General features: G+C 54.4%; 1 protein-coding gene across 5 annotated transcripts in view; it reads left to right on the plus strand.

Annotated features, from left to right (window-relative positions):
- Positions 1 to 17,227, plus strand: part of CHD5 (chromodomain helicase DNA binding protein 5) — a 71,595-nt gene that overhangs the window by 33,202 nt on the left and 21,166 nt on the right. For all 5 annotated transcript variants that reach the window (XM_027565075.1, XM_027565076.1, XM_027565071.1 and 2 more), the window contains exons 12-27: positions 709 to 840; positions 926 to 1,034; positions 2,294 to 2,485; positions 2,574 to 2,774; positions 6,143 to 6,280; positions 6,369 to 6,490; positions 7,287 to 7,460; positions 7,819 to 7,960; positions 9,472 to 9,603; positions 12,437 to 12,554; positions 13,875 to 13,999; positions 15,074 to 15,305; positions 15,492 to 15,602; positions 15,877 to 16,049; positions 16,522 to 16,696; positions 17,125 to 17,217. In XM_027565075.1, the coding sequence (XP_027420876.1) occupies positions 709 to 840; positions 926 to 1,034; positions 2,294 to 2,485; positions 2,574 to 2,774; positions 6,143 to 6,280; positions 6,369 to 6,490; positions 7,287 to 7,460; positions 7,819 to 7,960; positions 9,472 to 9,603; positions 12,437 to 12,554; positions 13,875 to 13,999; positions 15,074 to 15,305; positions 15,492 to 15,602; positions 15,877 to 16,049; positions 16,522 to 16,696; positions 17,125 to 17,217 (2,369 nt within the window). The remainder of the gene's footprint in view (positions 1 to 708; positions 841 to 925; positions 1,035 to 2,293; positions 2,486 to 2,573; positions 2,775 to 6,142; positions 6,281 to 6,368; positions 6,491 to 7,286; positions 7,461 to 7,818; positions 7,961 to 9,471; positions 9,604 to 12,436; positions 12,555 to 13,874; positions 14,000 to 15,073; positions 15,306 to 15,491; positions 15,603 to 15,876; positions 16,050 to 16,521; positions 16,697 to 17,124; positions 17,218 to 17,227) is intronic.

A 17,227-nucleotide genomic window follows, 5' to 3' on the forward strand; every position in this document is an offset into this window, starting at 1 on the left:
TTAAATATAGCGATTTGTACATGTCCATCCTGAACTCCCTATAACTTGGAAGTTTTTAAAAAAACTTACTATTCTGGGCATGCTGGGTCTTTGTTGCCGTGCTTGGGCTTTCTCTAGTTGCGGCGGGCGGGGCTGCCGTCTGGTTTGGGTGTGCTGGCTTCTTGTGGTGCTGGATTCTTTTGTTTCGGGGCATAAGCTCTAGGGTGCATGGGCTCAGCAGTTGCAGCACACAGGCTTAGTTGCCCAATGGCATATGGAATCTTCTTGGATCAGGGAAGGAACCCACGACCCCTGCACTGGTAGGTGGATTCTCAACCATTAGACCACCAGGGAAGTTTCTCCTTGGGACTTCTTAAGCAAAAAAACAAAGGTCTATGGTCAGGGGAGAACCATCTGACTCAGCAGTTGAGAATTCTAGAGGAGTCCTCATGACGGAATGGGACTCACAGCCACAGAGGATGGGGAGGACACTGGATTTGCTCCTCTGCTAGCCTGGGGGACCCAGATATCCCTCTGCTTTGCCACTCACCCCGTGCCCTCCTACCTCCTTCCCACTAGCTGTGTGGCCCTTGGGAGTCCCTGCCTGGTGCTGTCCTCCTGGCTGGGGCTCCCAGGAGACCCGTGAGGGTGAGAGGCTTTGCATCCTGCGAGGTGCCCTCCGTGGTGCCCGGATGACCCGCCCTCTTCCATCTGTTTACCGTGTTGCAGCTTCGATAAAAAGGGGGACGTACATTACCTAATCAAGTGGAAAGACCTGCCCTACGACCAGTGCACCTGGGAGATTGACGAAATTGACATCCCCTACTACGACAGCCTGAAGCAGGCCTACTGGGGCCACAGGTGCGCTACGCTGGGGCCCCTGGGTGGAGCCTCCCGCCTTCCCAATGGTCTGAGCTCTGCTCTCTCATCCCGTCCTTTTCCTCAGGGAGCTGATGCTGGGAGAGGATGCCAGGCTGCCCAAGAGGCTGGTCAAGAAGGGCAAGAAGCTGAAGGATGACAAACAGGAGAAGCCCCCGGACACACCCATTGTGGATGTGAGTGGGAAGGGGTCACAGGGTGGGGTTGCCACCCAGGATGGGCCTTGGAGGAGGGCAAGGTCTCTGGAGAACTCTGCCATGGGTCTGTGCACCTGGAGCCGTGCCCATGTGGGAGGGGGTGCTGCGGCTCAGCCCACTCCTGCCAGGTACCTGGTGGGACAGGGATGAGGGGACCCAGCTTTCCCCGCAGGGGAGGCTCACACCCTGGGGTCCTGGTCCCCAGCATCTTGTAGAGTGGCAGCTCCCAGGGGACAGAGAGATTTGAAGGATGGGTCGGGTCTTGGTGCACAAACTGGGGAGCAGATAGTCTCTTCTCAGAGCAGTCTATGAACTTGTGTTCTTTTAGATGAGTGAATTCCAAATATTCCTTTATTTACTTATTTATTTGGCTGTACTGCGTGGCATGTGGGATCTTAAATTCTCCAACTAGCAATTGAACCCGCGCTTCCTGCAGTGGAATCGTGGAGTCTTAACCACTGGATCACCAGAGAAGTCTCTGTAATTCCAAGTCTTTAAATCAAAAAGTGCCCCTCACTTCAGGAGTACAGCAGCTGATTTGCTAATTACACACCATTCTTATCAGTTCAGGGGGAGGAGACCCAGGACTTACCTGGGAACTTTGAGCCTACTGGGGAGTGGAAGGTTGGCTTTTATTCCTTTAGCAAACCTCTCTGGGATGTTTGCTAGTACCTGGCCCTGGGAGGCAAAGCCCTACCCACCTGTTCCATGAAGTGCTCATCTTCCAGGGGCTCATGGAAGGTCCAAACAGAAATGGGGATTTGGCTTGGGTCTGAGATGCAGGGTAAGGTGAGTGGGTCTGATACATCAGGGGGACTTCATGGGGATGACAGCCTTGAGCTGTAGACTAAGAGACGCAAAGAGGGTGATGTTCGGGATCAGGCACCCTGGGCAAGCATCAAATGGATGTTGACTCAGTGCCTGCTGTGTCCGAATAGGACCAGTATGGTGACCACAAGCTGGGCTCAAAATCAGAGAATGCAACAATTGGGAAACTGCCCTGATAAATGTATGGGGCCACCCTGGGAGAGCATGTGGGAACACCTAAGCCAAGCCTGGAGTCAGGGAAGACTTCCTGGAGGCAGAGGCATTCCATCTGAGGCCTGAAGGATGAATAAGTTAGCAGGGACAAGAGGAGTGGGAAGAGTATTCCAGGCATAAAGAATCATCCAGGCAAGGATGGTGGACCTTGGTGGCCCAGGATCCAGGGTATGTCTGAACCTCTGCTTTTTCTGCAGCCCACGGTCAAGTTTGACAAACAACCATGGTACATTGACTCCACGGGCGGCACGCTGCACCCGTACCAGCTGGAGGGCCTTAACTGGCTGCGCTTCTCCTGGGCCCAGGGCACCGACACCATCCTGGCCGACGAGATGGGTCTGGGCAAGACTGTGCAGACCATCGTCTTCCTCTACTCCCTGTACAAGGAGGTTCGAGGGTTGGGCGGGGCGGCCGGGGAAGGGGTGGCTGGTGTGGGCTGTGGCTGGGTAGCCTCAGCGCCTCCGTCTCCCTCCCCAGGGGCACTCCAAAGGGCCCTACCTGGTCAGTGCGCCCCTATCCACCATCATCAACTGGGAACGTGAGTTCGAGATGTGGGCCCCTGACTTCTACGTGGTCACCTACACGGGGGACAAGGAGAGCCGCTCCGTGATCCGGGAGAACGAGTTTTCCTTTGAGGACAATGCCATTCGGAGTGGGAAGAAGGTGTTCCGGATGAAGGTGAGCACCCCTCCCCCTGGGAAGGACTCTGCACAGGAGCCCAGTCTGCCCTGGGGCGGGGGTGCACAGGGGTTCTGCAGTTTATCTGGGGTCTCTTCTTTTGGGCTCTAGTGGAGGCAGCGGCTGGCGAAGAGTTGCTTTTAAGGCAGGATTACCTGCTGTATTTGTGTCCTGGGGCTGCAGTAGCACAGAGTGGAGCGGGGCAGAGAATAACACTCACCCTCTCACTGTTCTGGAGGCCAGGAGTCTGAGACCCAGCAGGCAGGGTCCTGCTCCCTCAGAAGCTCTGTGGGTGGACCCTTCCGCATCTCCTCCAGCATCTGGTGGCTCTTCCTTGGCCGTCCTTGCTTTGCAGCTCCATCTCTTTGGTTTCTGCCTCTGTTGTCATGTGGCTGTCTCCCTGAGTGTGTCTGTGTCTCCTCTGCTTTTTTAAATTTAATTTTAGTTTATTATTATTTTTGGTGGCGCTGGATCTTTGTTGCTGCACCGGCTTTTCTCTACTTGTGGCAAGCAGGGGCTACTCTCTAGTTGCGGTGTGTGGGCTTCTCGTTGCGGTGGCTTCTCGTTGCAGAGCTCTAGGGTGCTCGGACTCAGTCGTTGTGGTGCACAGGGTCAGTTGCTCTGTGGGATCTTCCCAGATCAGGGATCAAACCCGTGTCTCCTGCATTGGTAGGAGGATTCTTTACCACTGAGCCACCAGGGAAGTTCTCTCTCTCTCTTTTTTAAAATTTGTTTTTGGTCATGCTGCATTGCATGTAGGATCTTAGTTCCCCAACCAGGGATGGAACCTATGCCCCCTGCCGTGGAAGCTCAGGATCTTAACCACTGGACCACCAGGAAAGTCCCAAGATTCTGCATTTCTGACGAAGTCCCAGATGGTGTGCACACTTCTGGTCCTCAGGCTGCACTCTGAGAAGCGAGGACACGGAGCGCTCAGTGCTTCTTGCAGCTGGCACATGGGGGCCCTTGGGCAGCCATGGCACTCACTCTAGCTGCAGTGCTGGGACCATCCCCAACCTCCCCAAGGGTTCTCACCTTGGCTTTCTCCATCCTCTAGGAACAACTGTGACCCTGGGAGATGCCCAGTAACTTTTATTTGGCTGCGCTGTGAAGCTTGCAGGATCTTAGTTCCCTGACCCGGGCCACAGCAGTGAAAGCACTGAGTCCTAACCACTGGAAAGTGAAAGGGAAAGTATTAGTTGCTCAGTTGTGTCCAATTTTTTGTGACCACGTGGACTATAGCCTGCCAGGCTCCTCTCTCCATGGGATCCTCCAGGCAAGAATGGAGTGGGTAGCCATTCCCTTTTCCAAGGAATCTTTCTGACCCAGGGGTCAAACCTGGGTCTCCTGCATCGCGGGCAGATTCTTTACTGTCTGAGCCACTAGGGAAGCCCTTAACCACTGGACTGCCAGGGAATTCTCAATACCCATTTGTTTAATGAGGGTGATAAGCTCAAATGGTTCCAGAAACAACTTCTCTCTGAGCTCACATCGGGCTCGTGCGATGGGCTGGGCGCTTTGCTGATTTAGTTGTTTAACTTATTGTCTTTTAAAAAAATTGTGGTAAAATACACATAACTTAAAATTTATCATCTTCACCATTTTTACAAGTACAGTTCAGGGACACCAAATACATTCACACTTCTCTGCAGCCATCACTCCATCATCTCCTGAGCACTACTTCATCTTGTAAAACTGAAACCCTGTCCCTGTTAGATACTGACTACCTCCAGCTCCTGGCAGCCTCGTCCTTTTGGTCTCTGGCTTTGATTATTCTCAGTACCTCGTGTAAGTGGAATCATACCGTATTTGTCCTTTGTGTCTGGCTCATTTCACTCAGCACGTTGTGGCATGTGTCAGGTTTTCAAGATTGGATAACATTCCGCTGCATGTGTATGAATGGACCACTCAGCCCATGGACACTTGGGTGTTTCCACCTTTTGGTGCTTGTGAATAATGCTATGAACATGGGTGTTCAAACATATTCATTCAAGTCCCTGCTTTCACTTCTTCTGGGTCTATACCCAGAAGTGGAATTGCAGGATGGTACAGAAATTCTATGTGTAATTTTGTTTGTTTCTATTTTTTAAAATTTTATTGGAGTATGGTTGATTTACAATGTTATGTTAGTTTCAGGCATACAGTTATGTGAATCAACTATACATATACATATATCCCCTCTTTTTTTAGATTAGTTTTTCATATAGGTCATTACAAAGCATTGAGTAGAGTTTCCTGTGCTATACAGTATGTTCTTATGATCTATCTAATACATAGTGTGTATATATGTCAATTCCAATCTCTCAATTTAGCCCTGCCCCATTTCCCCCCTGGAAACAGGTTTGTTTTTTACATCTGTGACTCTGTTTCTCTTTTGTAAAAAAAAGTTTATGCAGTTTTCAAAAATTCCACATATAAGCAGTCGTTATCTTTGCCTTACTTCTCTGAATATGACAATCTCTAGGTCCATCCATGTTGCTGAAAATGGCATTATTTTGTTCTTTTCTTATGGCTAAGTAATAATATTCCATTGTATATATGGATGACATCATTTTTATCCATGCCTCTGCTGATGGAAACGTAGGTTTATTCCATGTCTTGGCTATTGTAAATAGTGCTACAGTGAACACTGGGGTACATGTATCTGTTCGAATTATGATTTTCTCCTAATCCATGGCCAGGAGTGGGATTGCTGAGTTATATGGTAGCTCTGATTTAGTTTTTAAAGGAACCTCCATACTGTTCTCCATGGGCTTCCCAAGGTGGCGCTAGTGGTAAAGGACCCGCCTGACAATGCAGGAAAAGGAAGATAGAATGTCTAACTTTTTGAGGCACATACTTAGCTCTTTTAATTCTTGTGGCATTCTTCCCAAATACAGTATTGCTCCCTTTTTACAGGTGAGGAGACTGAGGCTTGGGGAGGTTAATTAACTCGACCAAGGTCTAGCTCAAAATAGCAGTTGTTGCTGTTTAGTTGCTAAGTCATGTCCAACTCTTTTTCGAACCCATAGACTGTAGCCCACCAGGCTCCTCTGTGCATGGGATTTCCCAGGCAAGAATACTGGAGTGGGTTGCCATTTCCTTCTCCAGGGGATCTTCCCAACCTAGGGATCAAACCCCTGTCTCTTGCTTGGCAGGGATGAGTGCAAACTGCCTACAGGCTCCTCTCTGCTCCTCTGATCTCTGGGGACAGTGCTCTGGGCCTCAGCTGACCCCCTTGACTTGGTGGCCCGTGACTTCCTCTCAGTCTCTAGGCTCCCTGAGCTCTCTGGGGGTCCTGTCCACACTCCTTTTGGCTCTTTTGTCTCTGGAGACCTTGATCCACTGCCCTCCCAGCTCTCCTCCCAAACACTCCCCTTTCCCTCCAGAAAGAAGTGCAGATCAAATTCCACGTCCTTCTCACCTCCTATGAGCTCATCACCATCGACCAGGCCATCCTGGGCTCCATCGAGTGGGCCTGCCTCGTGGTGGATGAGGCCCACCGGCTCAAGAACAACCAGTCCAAGGTAGGAGGTGCTGAGCACTGGCCCCTGGAGCCGTCTGGGTGGGCTGGCCACCCTGTGCCCCCTGACGGGCCCCCTGTTCCCCTCTAAGTTCTTTAGGGTCTTGAACAGCTACAAGATCGATTATAAGCTGCTGCTGACAGGGACCCCCCTTCAGAACAACCTGGAAGAACTGTTCCACCTCCTCAACTTCCTGACTCCAGAGAGGTTCAAGTGAGTCAGGGGGGCTGGCCGGGGAGGTGGAGTGAGGGCAGCCAGGGAAGGGGCGTCAGTGCCTGTCTGGCTCTGGGGCTGCTCACTGGGCCTCAGTTTGCCCATCAGTAAAATGGGAGTGTTAGCAGTGCACTGGCACACGCTGAGCGCTTGGGGAACACCCACTGCTGCTCAGCCTGCGATTTTTCTTCGGCTCTAACCCAGAAGACCTCGAGGGTCCTCCTTGGTGCCTGTCCCTCCACCATACCCCAGATTATCCCTGTCCCTCCACAAAGACCTGAGTGATCACATCAGCGACAGTGCTGGGAGGCTGAAGGCTGGGGGTGATGGTGGAAATGGGGGTGAAGATGGAGCCCCAGCCTCCTTGCTTACCTACCGCCATGTTCCTGCTTGGAAAGGGGATTCAGGGTGAAAAATGCTGATTTTGGAATCAGGAGATATAGCTTCAAGGGAAGGCTGGACTGTATAACCATGGGCACCCATCAGCCTCAGTTTCCTTCTCTGTAATGTGGGTAAGAGTCCTAGAGACTGCACGTCCAGGACGGCTTTGAGGACAGAAAGATAGCTTACGTGGCTGAGACAGCTGCAATGTGTGGAGGTGACCTAGGCTTAGATGGAGACTAGAAGGACACTGAGAGCAAGGCCTGTGCTTCCTGGCCCACCAGCCAGCTGGCCTGCCTTCTGACCCTCTGGCAGGTGGCAGGGGGCTGGTTGGCCTTCTCCCTACCCCAGTCCTGGCTCCCTCTACAGAGGGCTTTGGCCTCCTCCAGGCTGTCATTGCATTTTTTTCTTGCAGCAACCTGGAGGGCTTCCTGGAGGAGTTTGCTGACATCTCCAAGGAAGACCAGATCAAGAAGCTGCACGACCTGTTGGGGCCGCACATGCTGAGGCGGCTCAAGGCTGATGTGTTCAAGAACATGCCGGCAAAGACTGAGCTGATTGTCCGCGTGGAGTTGAGCCAAATGCAGAAGTGAGCGGCCTGCCCTGGATCCCCTGGGCCTGTCTTCTCCCAGAAGGGCCTGAGTGGGCCTTCCTGGCCCATTGCCTGGGATAGGTGAAACAGCCTTTGGCCTCGCCCTTGCCTCCACTCAACTTTTGCATAAGCTTCCTTCTTGGGGTCTCCTCTCAGATTTCACTGATCAGTCCTGTCCCCCAGTAACTTGCTGGGTGATGCCAGGCCTGTGGCTTCACCTCTTGGGGCTCCCCTTGGTCTCTCTGCAACTGTGCTTGGCTGCCAGGCCCCAGCCTCCCTGCAGACCAGAGTGTCGTCTCAGAGGCTGGCATGGCCAGGTGCGTGCAGACTGCCTTTCCTCCTTGCTCTGTGACAGGAAGTACTACAAGTTCATCCTCACGCGGAACTTCGAGGCACTGAACTCCAAGGGGGGTGGGAACCAGGTGTCACTGCTTAACATCATGATGGACCTGAAGAAGTGCTGCAACCACCCCTACCTCTTCCCTGTGGCTGCTGTGGTAGGTCCCCATGGCCACTGTGGTAGGTCCCCTGTGGCCACTGTGGGAGGTCCCCCGTGGCCACTGTGGGAGGTCCCCCGTGGCCACTGTGATAGGTCCCCCGTGGCCGCAGTGGGAGGTCCCCCGTGGCCCCTGTGGGAGGTCCCCGTGGCTGCTGTGGGAGGTCCCCTGTTGGCTGCCGCTGTGGTAGGTCCCTTGTGGCTGTTGTGGTAGGTCCCTGTGGCCACCTTGGGAGGTCCCCTGTGGCTGCTGTGGTGGGTCCCCTGTGGCTGCCACTCTGGCCACCATGATAGGGGCCCTTGACCACCACTGTGAGTGCCTGAGGCTGCCATGTTTGGGGCCTGAGATCATGGTACATGCATGTGGCTGCTGTTGGGGGTTTTCTGTGGCCCTCGTGGCAAGTGATCATGGCTGCCATGGTGCCCCTGGCTGCTGGGATAGGTGCTCAAGCCTTCAGCCTCCAATCCTCCCCGAGTATGAAGACTGGGAGGTGATACAGGTCCCCATTGTGCCAGAAGTTTCTGTAAACCTACCTCCGTCCAGTGCTTGGGCAGGCCCTCTCCTTTCCTGGGCCCCTATGTGTGACCATAAAGTGATAGGCAACACTGTATGTAAGAGTTCCTTACAGCCTCAGGGACCCCAGGCCAGGTATCCAAGGGATGACTTGGCTGCACTCAGTCACTGAGGGAGTCAGGGAGGCAGGCCTGGGTGGTGATTGTGATGTGCAGTCCTAGATGAGAGACCAGAGCCCCGGTTAGACACCTGGCCCCAGCCTTGTGGTCTCAGGACCATCAGTGGTCCTCTTGGAGCCCTGGGTTTATCCTCTATAAAATGAGGACAATGATAGCATCTCTCAAAAGAGTGAGAACCAGATGAGAAAGCCCATGTTCGGTGCCCACATGAAGAGCCTGGGACACTGGTACTTATCACCCTCACAGCTGTTCTGGTTCTAGTTTAAACCCTACACAGTTTATACCTCCCCACACCCCCACCCCACCCCCAAACAGGAAGAGCAATGCTGAGTTAAGCGTGGCGGCTATGCTGTGGGTGATGCAGACTCGGGCAACCCCAGGCTGCTCTCACCACTCTGGCCCAGCAGAGCCTTTGAGCTGAGGGTCTTCCCAGCTGGGAGGCTGGGTTGGCCTTCCCTGGATGTGCCCTGCAGGACTGCAGAGGCCAGGCTAGAACCTTGTTGAGAAGGTCAGCTTGCCTCCAGACTGTCATCCATCCATCCACCTATGTCTGGGGTCTTGGTGGAGTGCCAGCAGCGGGAGACAGAGGCCAGGGCTGGCGAGTCTGAGCCCTGCCTGGGGACACAGTGCAGGGAGCATCTGTGTGGCCTGCTCGTATGTTCCTGCAGAGGCTGGCCTGACCTGGGCTTGGGCTTGGTGCTCAGTTCATTGCTGGACCCTCATCTCCCCCGGCCCCTGCCACCTCCCAGACTTCTTTGGTGGAGAGCCAGAGAGAAAAGGGGAGCCCCCACAAGACCCCACCTTGTGCTGTGTCTGCAGGAGGCCCCCGTCCTGCCCAATGGCTCCTATGATGGCAGCTCTCTGGTCAAGTCTTCAGGGAAGCTCATGCTGCTACAGAAGATGCTCAAGAAACTGCGGGATGAAGGGCACCGTGTGCTCATCTTCTCCCAGGTAAGCCGCCTGCAGGTGTCTGACTGGCTTCTCCACCTCTCGCAGCCCATGCTAGTTGAGGGTGCAAGCTGCCTGCAGACCTCAGGGCCTGATGCTATCTCCATGTGGGTTGTGTGTCAAAAGTCACTCCTCCAGGCCTTGGCATGATGCAACCAAGGAGAGCTGGCTGGGTTCCAAGTTCAAGACACTTAGGGCACATTGGCCGTGGGGACCAGTGTCCTCCCCACTACTTGACCCTCCGGCCTGCTCCTGCTGGAGCTTCTGTCCAGGCTGGGACAACAGCCCTCACCCTTCACCCCTGCAGCCCCACTTCCCATGAACCAACCCAAGGTGGGGCCCCTTGGGTTGGTTCACAAGGAGCCCTGTGTTGGGTTAGTTCGGGGAAGTCCTCTCTGAAGCTTGATCCTGAAGTTGCACTTAGAGCATTGCTTTGGAGGTGGTCAGAGGGCAGGGCTGTCTAGCCTCAGAGATTTGATCATCAGTGCACTTGTTCCTTTGTCCTTTTGCACTTGTCGTATGTCAGGCTCTGTGCTAGCCACAGGGGTCCAGCTCTTGTTCTTAAGACACAGTCTAGAGTGTGAGATGGAGGTAGACACATGTCTGTGACAGGAGTCAGTGATGCTCCTCAAGCCTGGTGTGAAAAATGCTGCCTGATGGTTGGGCTGAGCCAGGTCCATTGCTCAAACCAGAGACTAAGATGTGGCTCCTCTGTGTACTCTGGGTAAAAGTCTGCTGGTGACAGCTGCTCCTGCCTGTAGCCCTTGATCCCACTAGGGGCCTGCAGCAGGCCGAGGGATCTGGGGAAAGCAGATCAAGCCTGTGACTGTAGGCTAGCCTGGACAATGGATCCAGAATCCCCTGTGTTCTGTTTAGTCACTCAGTCGTGTCCGATTCTTTGTGAACCCATGGACTGTAGCCTGCCAGGCTCCTCTGTACATGGGATTCTCCAGGTAAGAATACTGGAGTGGGTTTCCATGCCCTCCTCCAGAGGATCTTCCCAACCCAGGTATCGAACCCAAGTCTCCTGCATTGCAGGTGGATTCTTTACTGTCTGAGCCACCAGGAAAGCCCATGAATACTGGAGTGGGAAGCCTGTCCCTTCTCTAGGGTATCTTCCTGACCTAAGACTTGAACCAGGGTCTCCTGCATTGCAGGTGGATTCTTTATCAGCTGAGCTACCAGGGAAGCCTCCAGAATCCTCTAGTCCCCTGCTAACATAAGACATGATTCTGAACTGAGGTCTTGAGGGACCAAGTAGGGAGAACTGCACAATTTCTAGAAGTTTGCACAAAGAGAAAGTGACAGAGACAGGGCCCTGACATCCAGAACGAGCCTGCAGGGGGAATTCCCTGGCGGTCTAGTGGTTATAACTCCTCACCTTCACTGCCAAGGTCCTGGGTTCAATCCCTGGTTGGGGTACTAAGATACTACAAACAGTGTGGCATGAGCAAAACTCCCACCAAAACAAAAGAAACTCCAATAAAATAAATAAGCACAAGCAGCAAGAAATGAAACAAGAATAACCTAACTAGCAAAAGTGTTAGTTGCTCAGTTTTGTCCAACTTTTTGCAACCCCATGGACTATAGCCTACTAGGCTCCTCTATCCATGGAATTCTCCAGGCAAGAATACTGGAGTGGGAAGCCATTCCCTTCTCCAGGGGATCTTTCTTACCCAGGGATGGAACCTGCTTCTCCTGCATTGGCAGGCAGGTTCTTTACCACTGAGCCACCAGGAAAGCCCCTAACCAGGGAAAGGATCTGCTTAAAATGAAAACAAAACATTTTAACAGATTAGATAAACTCTCAACACTGTTGAAGAGAACACTGATGAATGAGAACCTGGCATTGAGGAATTTTCCCAGAATGCAGCACATAAAGACAAAGATAAAAATGAGACATTGCATGGAAAACACCTTGAGAGGCTCTAGTAACTAACTATTCAATATGTATCCATAATAGGAATTGCAGAAAAAGAACTAGAGAAAATGGTAAAGAAGTTAGATTTAATTAGAGTCTGTAGACCTAGAGAAAGACATGTGGTCTCAGGTCTGAAGCACACTCTGGAGTACCAAGAAATATAAATGAAAACATAAATATGAAAGGAAGCCCTAGGCACATTGTAGGGAAAATGCTGCACTTTTCAGATCTTGTACCTACACAGGAATGACAATTAGACTGTCCTTAGATTTTATCAGCAATAGAAGTGGCAAAAAAAAAAAAAAAAAAAAAAGGCAATATCTTCATTATACTATGGGAAAATTGCAACTGATAATTTTATGTCTAGCTAAACTATCTTTCAGGATTGATTATGGAGGATTATGGGAGCTCAGAAGGACCTGCCTTTCTCTTCTCATAGGGAGGAGTGAAATCAGGGAAGATATCACAGAGGAGGTGCTGTTTGAGTCCCCTAGACAGTAAGGGGGTGGGAAGAAAGTCCAGGTAATCTGGGAGGTTGTGGGATACAGAGGAAGCATTGGGATATGAAGGCCCAATGGACTGGCACCAATCTGGCAAGCCTAGAATGCCAAGAGGAGGATTTGGGACTTTACTCTGAGGGGTGACAGCAGGGTGGCACATGCTCTGAGCTGTGTCTTAGGCAGAAGGCTGTGGGGCTGGTGTGGGGGATGTGGTGGCTCTGGGGGTTGAGGTTGGAAACTGCATTTTTCTTCAGAGAATGGTCCCAAGTCAGGCCTGCCTGGGTCCCACCTGTCTCCCCACTCAGTAGGTTGCTCTGTCTCTCCCCATCTGTCATGAGGTCCCTGCCCATGACAGGGATCCCTATGGGGGTCCCTCCTCTGTGGCAGCCCCTCAGGAATACCATGTCCCCTGCAGATGACCAAGATGCTGGACCTCCTGGAGGACTTCCTGGAGTATGAGGGCTACAAGTATGAGCGGATTGACGGTGGCATCACGGGGGGCCTTCGGCAAGAAGCAATTGACAGATTCAATGGTACCCAACCTTACCCAGGGCTTCTTGATGGGGACCCCTGTCTGTCTCTCCTCCCAGGCCAGGATCTTAGCCAGACCACCCAATTTATGGTCAGGTTAGCTACTCCTCAAACAGCTGAAGAAAGCAGTCCTGTCCTTAGGTTCTAGTAGCTGGTAAAAAGAATTCATCCCATGGAACTTTCCAGGGGCCTCCTTGGGTGTTTAGAACTCAGAAATTAGGAGGAGGGCAAAAGGGGAGGAAAATTCCTCTGTTACTAAATGAAGCTGGTGCGGAGGGACTGGCCAGCACCCCTGGGATTCTGATACTGACACTAGCTAAGACTGCAGTTACGAGCAGGGCTGGACAGGGCCTGTCCCCGCAACAGAGGCTGCTGCAAGGAGGGACAGAGCTGAGCAGCACTGCCCTAGGGGAAGGACAGAGGAAAGGGCAGGGCCACCCCAGCTCAAACTGTCTCCCTGGTGATGCTGGGAGGCTGGGAGCTGGCTCCGGAGTGGAGGGAACATCTGACATGGTCCAGCACCTCTTTAGTGGGAGGTTTTCAGAAAGAGATGGAGTGGTCTTGTGCTGCTTCCTGCTTTCCACCCTCAGAGCAGGTCTTGGGCCCTGTGGCCCCCAAACCCAAAGCAGCAACTCCTATTGCCCACTCATGTCAGAGGTAAGGTGAGTATGGTTTCAGGATGTAGACGTGGTCCCAGGGCACATGGCAGTGGGAAGCATCAGGTGGATCCGGGACCTGTGTGCAGCTCAAGCAGGTGCCATGGTCAGTCCCAGGTCACTTAATGAAGGGCCCGGATGGGCCTGAGACCCAGCTGTCTTGGGGCAGTGGGGACTGACCAGAGGGCTGGCCCACGCCCTGGAGCTGTGACCCTGAGTGTTCAGTGGTCACTCTGACAGCATCGCATGTGGTAGCTGGGAGGGCCTGAAGGATGAGCTCTGCTGACCTCCCAGGGGCCTCACCTTCAGGGGCTCTGCTGGTCTTTGCTGGCTGTTTGTAGTTTCTCCTCTGCCCCTCTGGGCTTTGAAAATCAGTTCATTCTCATTTTATCTTCCTCCTGTTGGGTCAGGGCTCGGAGCATAGCTGTGGGCTATTTGGGGCTCAGGTGGGCTGCCCTGTCTCTGCTCCATGCCCAGGGGCCCCAGGCCTCTTCTGGCTGCCCCAAGCATAGCTGAGGCCGTTGTGGCCTGAGATGGGGTCACAGTTCCTGCCCTCTCCCCGTGATCTCCCCTGTGCCCTCCTGTCTGCCACGCCCTTGTCTCCCATCCCACCTCTCTGGGTATGCCCCTCACTCACCCTACTGGGCACCCGCCTCTCTTCCTCAGCCCCTGGGGCCCAGCAGTTCTGCTTCCTCCTTTCGACCCGGGCAGGTGGCCTGGGGATCAACCTGGCCACGGCAGACACGGTCATCATCTACGACTCGGACTGGAACCCGCACAATGACATCCAGGTGTGTGGCCCCAACACCAGACCCCTCTCAGAGGGTCCCTTGCTGCCCCCGGCTCTGTGGGCGTTCCCTCTCCCCCACTCCCAGACTGTCTCAGGGCTTTACCTCCGCCTGGACCCACCTCGTAGAGTCCCAGCCCCAAGGGCCACCTGGAAGGTGAGCCCCCCACCATTGTACAAAAGAGGAAACAGCCCAGGGAGGGGAGGGGACATGTCCAAGAACATGCAGCACTCTGTGTGAACATGACCCCTGTTCTGTCCCATCACTCTTAGGATGAAGGCCATGGAGGGAGTCAGGATGAGGGGTACCGGGACCCAGAGGGGGCCAGTTTGGGAACAACAGGAAAATAGAGGGGACAAGGCCTTTGGAGGTGGGGGGAGGAAGAGGCACTGGTGGAGGAGGGGGCACTGGAGCTGGTGAGGAAGGGTGGGAGGGTTAAGGGGTGTAGGAGCAGAGACACACTCTGCTGTCTCCTGCCCACCCTTCTTGGGACAGGACCAGGCACATACACACATTATACTCTTAGGGCACACATACAAACTCATGTCTCATGCACACGCATGTGCACCTGTGTGCAGTTGCATACACAGACCTTATTACACTGGGCCATTCATGTGGATGCCTGATGCACAGAGCCTCAAACCTGTCCTCATGTCACACCTGTCCTTGCAGGGTAGCTATGCCTCTCCAACAGGTGGGCTCACAGCCCCGCTAGTGGTCACTCCCAGGGAGATGCAGCCCCCACCTTGGCATGAGTGCCATCAGCACCCTGTGTGGCTTCACTACATCAAGTGCACTGGCCACACTGCCCCTCACACCTACCCCTGCACACCTGTGATCACACTGAGTTACCCCTGCACAGGCACCCACGCCTGTACTAGACCACACACAGTAAGGTTGGGAGTGCAGGTGCCCTGGTGCACATACATCTCCATGGGCCGTCACACAGCCCATTCCATGCAGAGGGTGCTCGTGAGCTCATTCGCATGCCTCCCCCTGCCCCCACCCCCTGGTGCCTGGCCCTGGGCCCCCAGTCCTCTGTTGAACCACGGGTGCTAAGCTACAGGTTGTCCCCAGGCCTTCAGCCGCGCCCACCGCATTGGGCAGAACAAGAAGGTGATGATCTACCGCTTTGTGACGCGGGCCTCAGTGGAGGAGCGCATCACACAGGTGGCCAAGCGCAAGATGATGCTCACCCACCTGGTGGTGCGACCTGGCCTGGGCTCCAAGTCTGGCTCCATGACCAAGCAGGAGCTGGATGACATCCTCAAATTTGGCACAGAGGAGCTCTTCAAGGATGACGTGGAGGGTGGGTGTCCTGGGTGCTGGGCATGGTGGGGGGTAGCCCTGCTTGAGACACTCCCCTCCCAGGGCACCCCCAGTTCCCAGTCCCTCCTCCTCCTGCTCCCCACTCCTGGCCAAGATGGGCAGGGCCAGGGTGGCATCTCTGGTGCTACCCCCCAGCCCTGCAGCTCCCCATCCCCGTGTCCTACAGGCATGATGTCTCAGGGCCAGAGACCAGCCACGCCCATCCCTGATGTCCAGTCCTCCAAAGGGGGAGCCTTGGCCGCCAGCGCCAAGAAAAAGCATGGCAGCACTCCGCCAGGTAGGGCCCTCCCAGCCCAGCCCCTGTACCCTGGACGGCTGTTCCCGGAAGGAAGTGGGCCCCCAAACCCATTTTGTCAGGTTCCCTTGCGTGCTCCCCTTGGGTGCCTGCGGACCTGAGATGGAGGGGCCGAGGGGCTGTGACAATACAGGTTCCTCTCTATGGTCACTTACTCTTCAGCTGCAGCCCCTGGCGGGGACTGGGAAGCACCATTGTCTGGAACCTGCTCTGGTGGGGGGGGGGTCCCCTGAATCTGCATCCTGGCTGCCCTCAGGTGACAACAAGGACGTGGAGGATAGCAGTGTGATCCACTATGACGATGCGGCCATCTCCAAGCTGCTGGACCGGAACCAGGATGCCACGGACGACACGGAGCTCCAGAACATGAATGAGTATCTGAGCTCCTTCAAGGTGGCGCAGTACGTGGTGCGCGAGGAGGATGGCGTGGTAAGCCCCGCCCCTCCGCGGCCCCGCCCTCACCCCCTTACGAGTTCTCCATTTAAGAAACTCTGGCTCCTGGGTCTCTCCTGAGTGGCTCCTCTCCTTACCTCTCAACTTCCACCGCCCTACGCGCAGACCGTGGGTGCTAATTATTCTAAGTGCAACTTTTCCTTTTGAAACTGGGAGCCTCCTAAGGGCAGGGGTGGCGCTTATTCAATTCTGTATCTCAGTGCCTGGCACAAGGCCAGGGCATACTTGTAGCATGAATGAATGGTTGCGTGAATTACTGAGACAGGAGCCTGAAGAGGAAGGCCAGCTGGGGCTGGGGTGATCGGGGAGGGCTACCTGGAGTAGGCAGGCTTTCCAGTTCTCCTTGAGCCCCTAGAGGGTGAGCCGAGGTAGAGGCAGTGAGGCCTCCGCGGGGGCGGAGATGCCCGCCGGCCCCGCCCTCACCGCGTCCCCGGCCCCGCGCCCTCAGGAGGAGGTGGAACGGGAGATCATCAAGCAGGAGGAGAACGTGGACCCCGACTACTGGGAGAAGCTGCTGCGGCACCACTACGAGCAGCAGCAGGAGGACCTGGCGCGCAACCTGGGCAAGGGCAAGCGCATCCGCAAGCAGGTCAACTACAACGACGCCTCCCAGGAGGACCAGGGTGCGTGTCTGGTGGGCAGGATCCTGCTGGCGGGGAGGACATCCCTGTGGCAGGAATTCCCGGGGCGGGAGAGAGTGGGAGCCGTGTGGAGTGGCTGAGCCGGGAGACGGTTGGAAGGCTTCTTGGAGAAGTGGGGCAGGTAGCTGGTGTGGGGTGTTGGGTTTTGCGGGGAACGAGATGGGTAGTGACTCAGTGACTTCACTGCTAGTGGTTTTAGTCAAGCCTCAGTTTCTCTATCTGTTAAATAGGGCCATTGATGGTTTAAGGCCTGAGAATGTAGTGTGAGGTTGTAAGGTTGTTAAGGGAGCTGATAGGAAGTGCACGGTGGCTGTTTTCATCATCACTGTTATTGGGCTGGGTGTGAGGGGCCCCAGCGGGCTTCTGCTTAAACAGCCCACTCTGTGCCCCTCTTCCTGACCCCCCGACAGAGTGGCAGGACGAGCTCTCAGACAACCAATCTGAATATTCCATTGGCTCTGAGGATGAGGACGAGGACTTTGAGGAAAGGCCGGAAGGGCAGAGTGAGTCAGG

This window comes from Bos indicus x Bos taurus, chromosome 16, assembly GCF_003369695.1.
Source record: "Bos indicus x Bos taurus breed Angus x Brahman F1 hybrid chromosome 16, Bos_hybrid_MaternalHap_v2.0, whole genome shotgun sequence".
In the NCBI taxonomy this organism is placed as follows: Eukaryota; Metazoa; Chordata; class Mammalia; order Artiodactyla; family Bovidae; genus Bos; species Bos indicus x Bos taurus.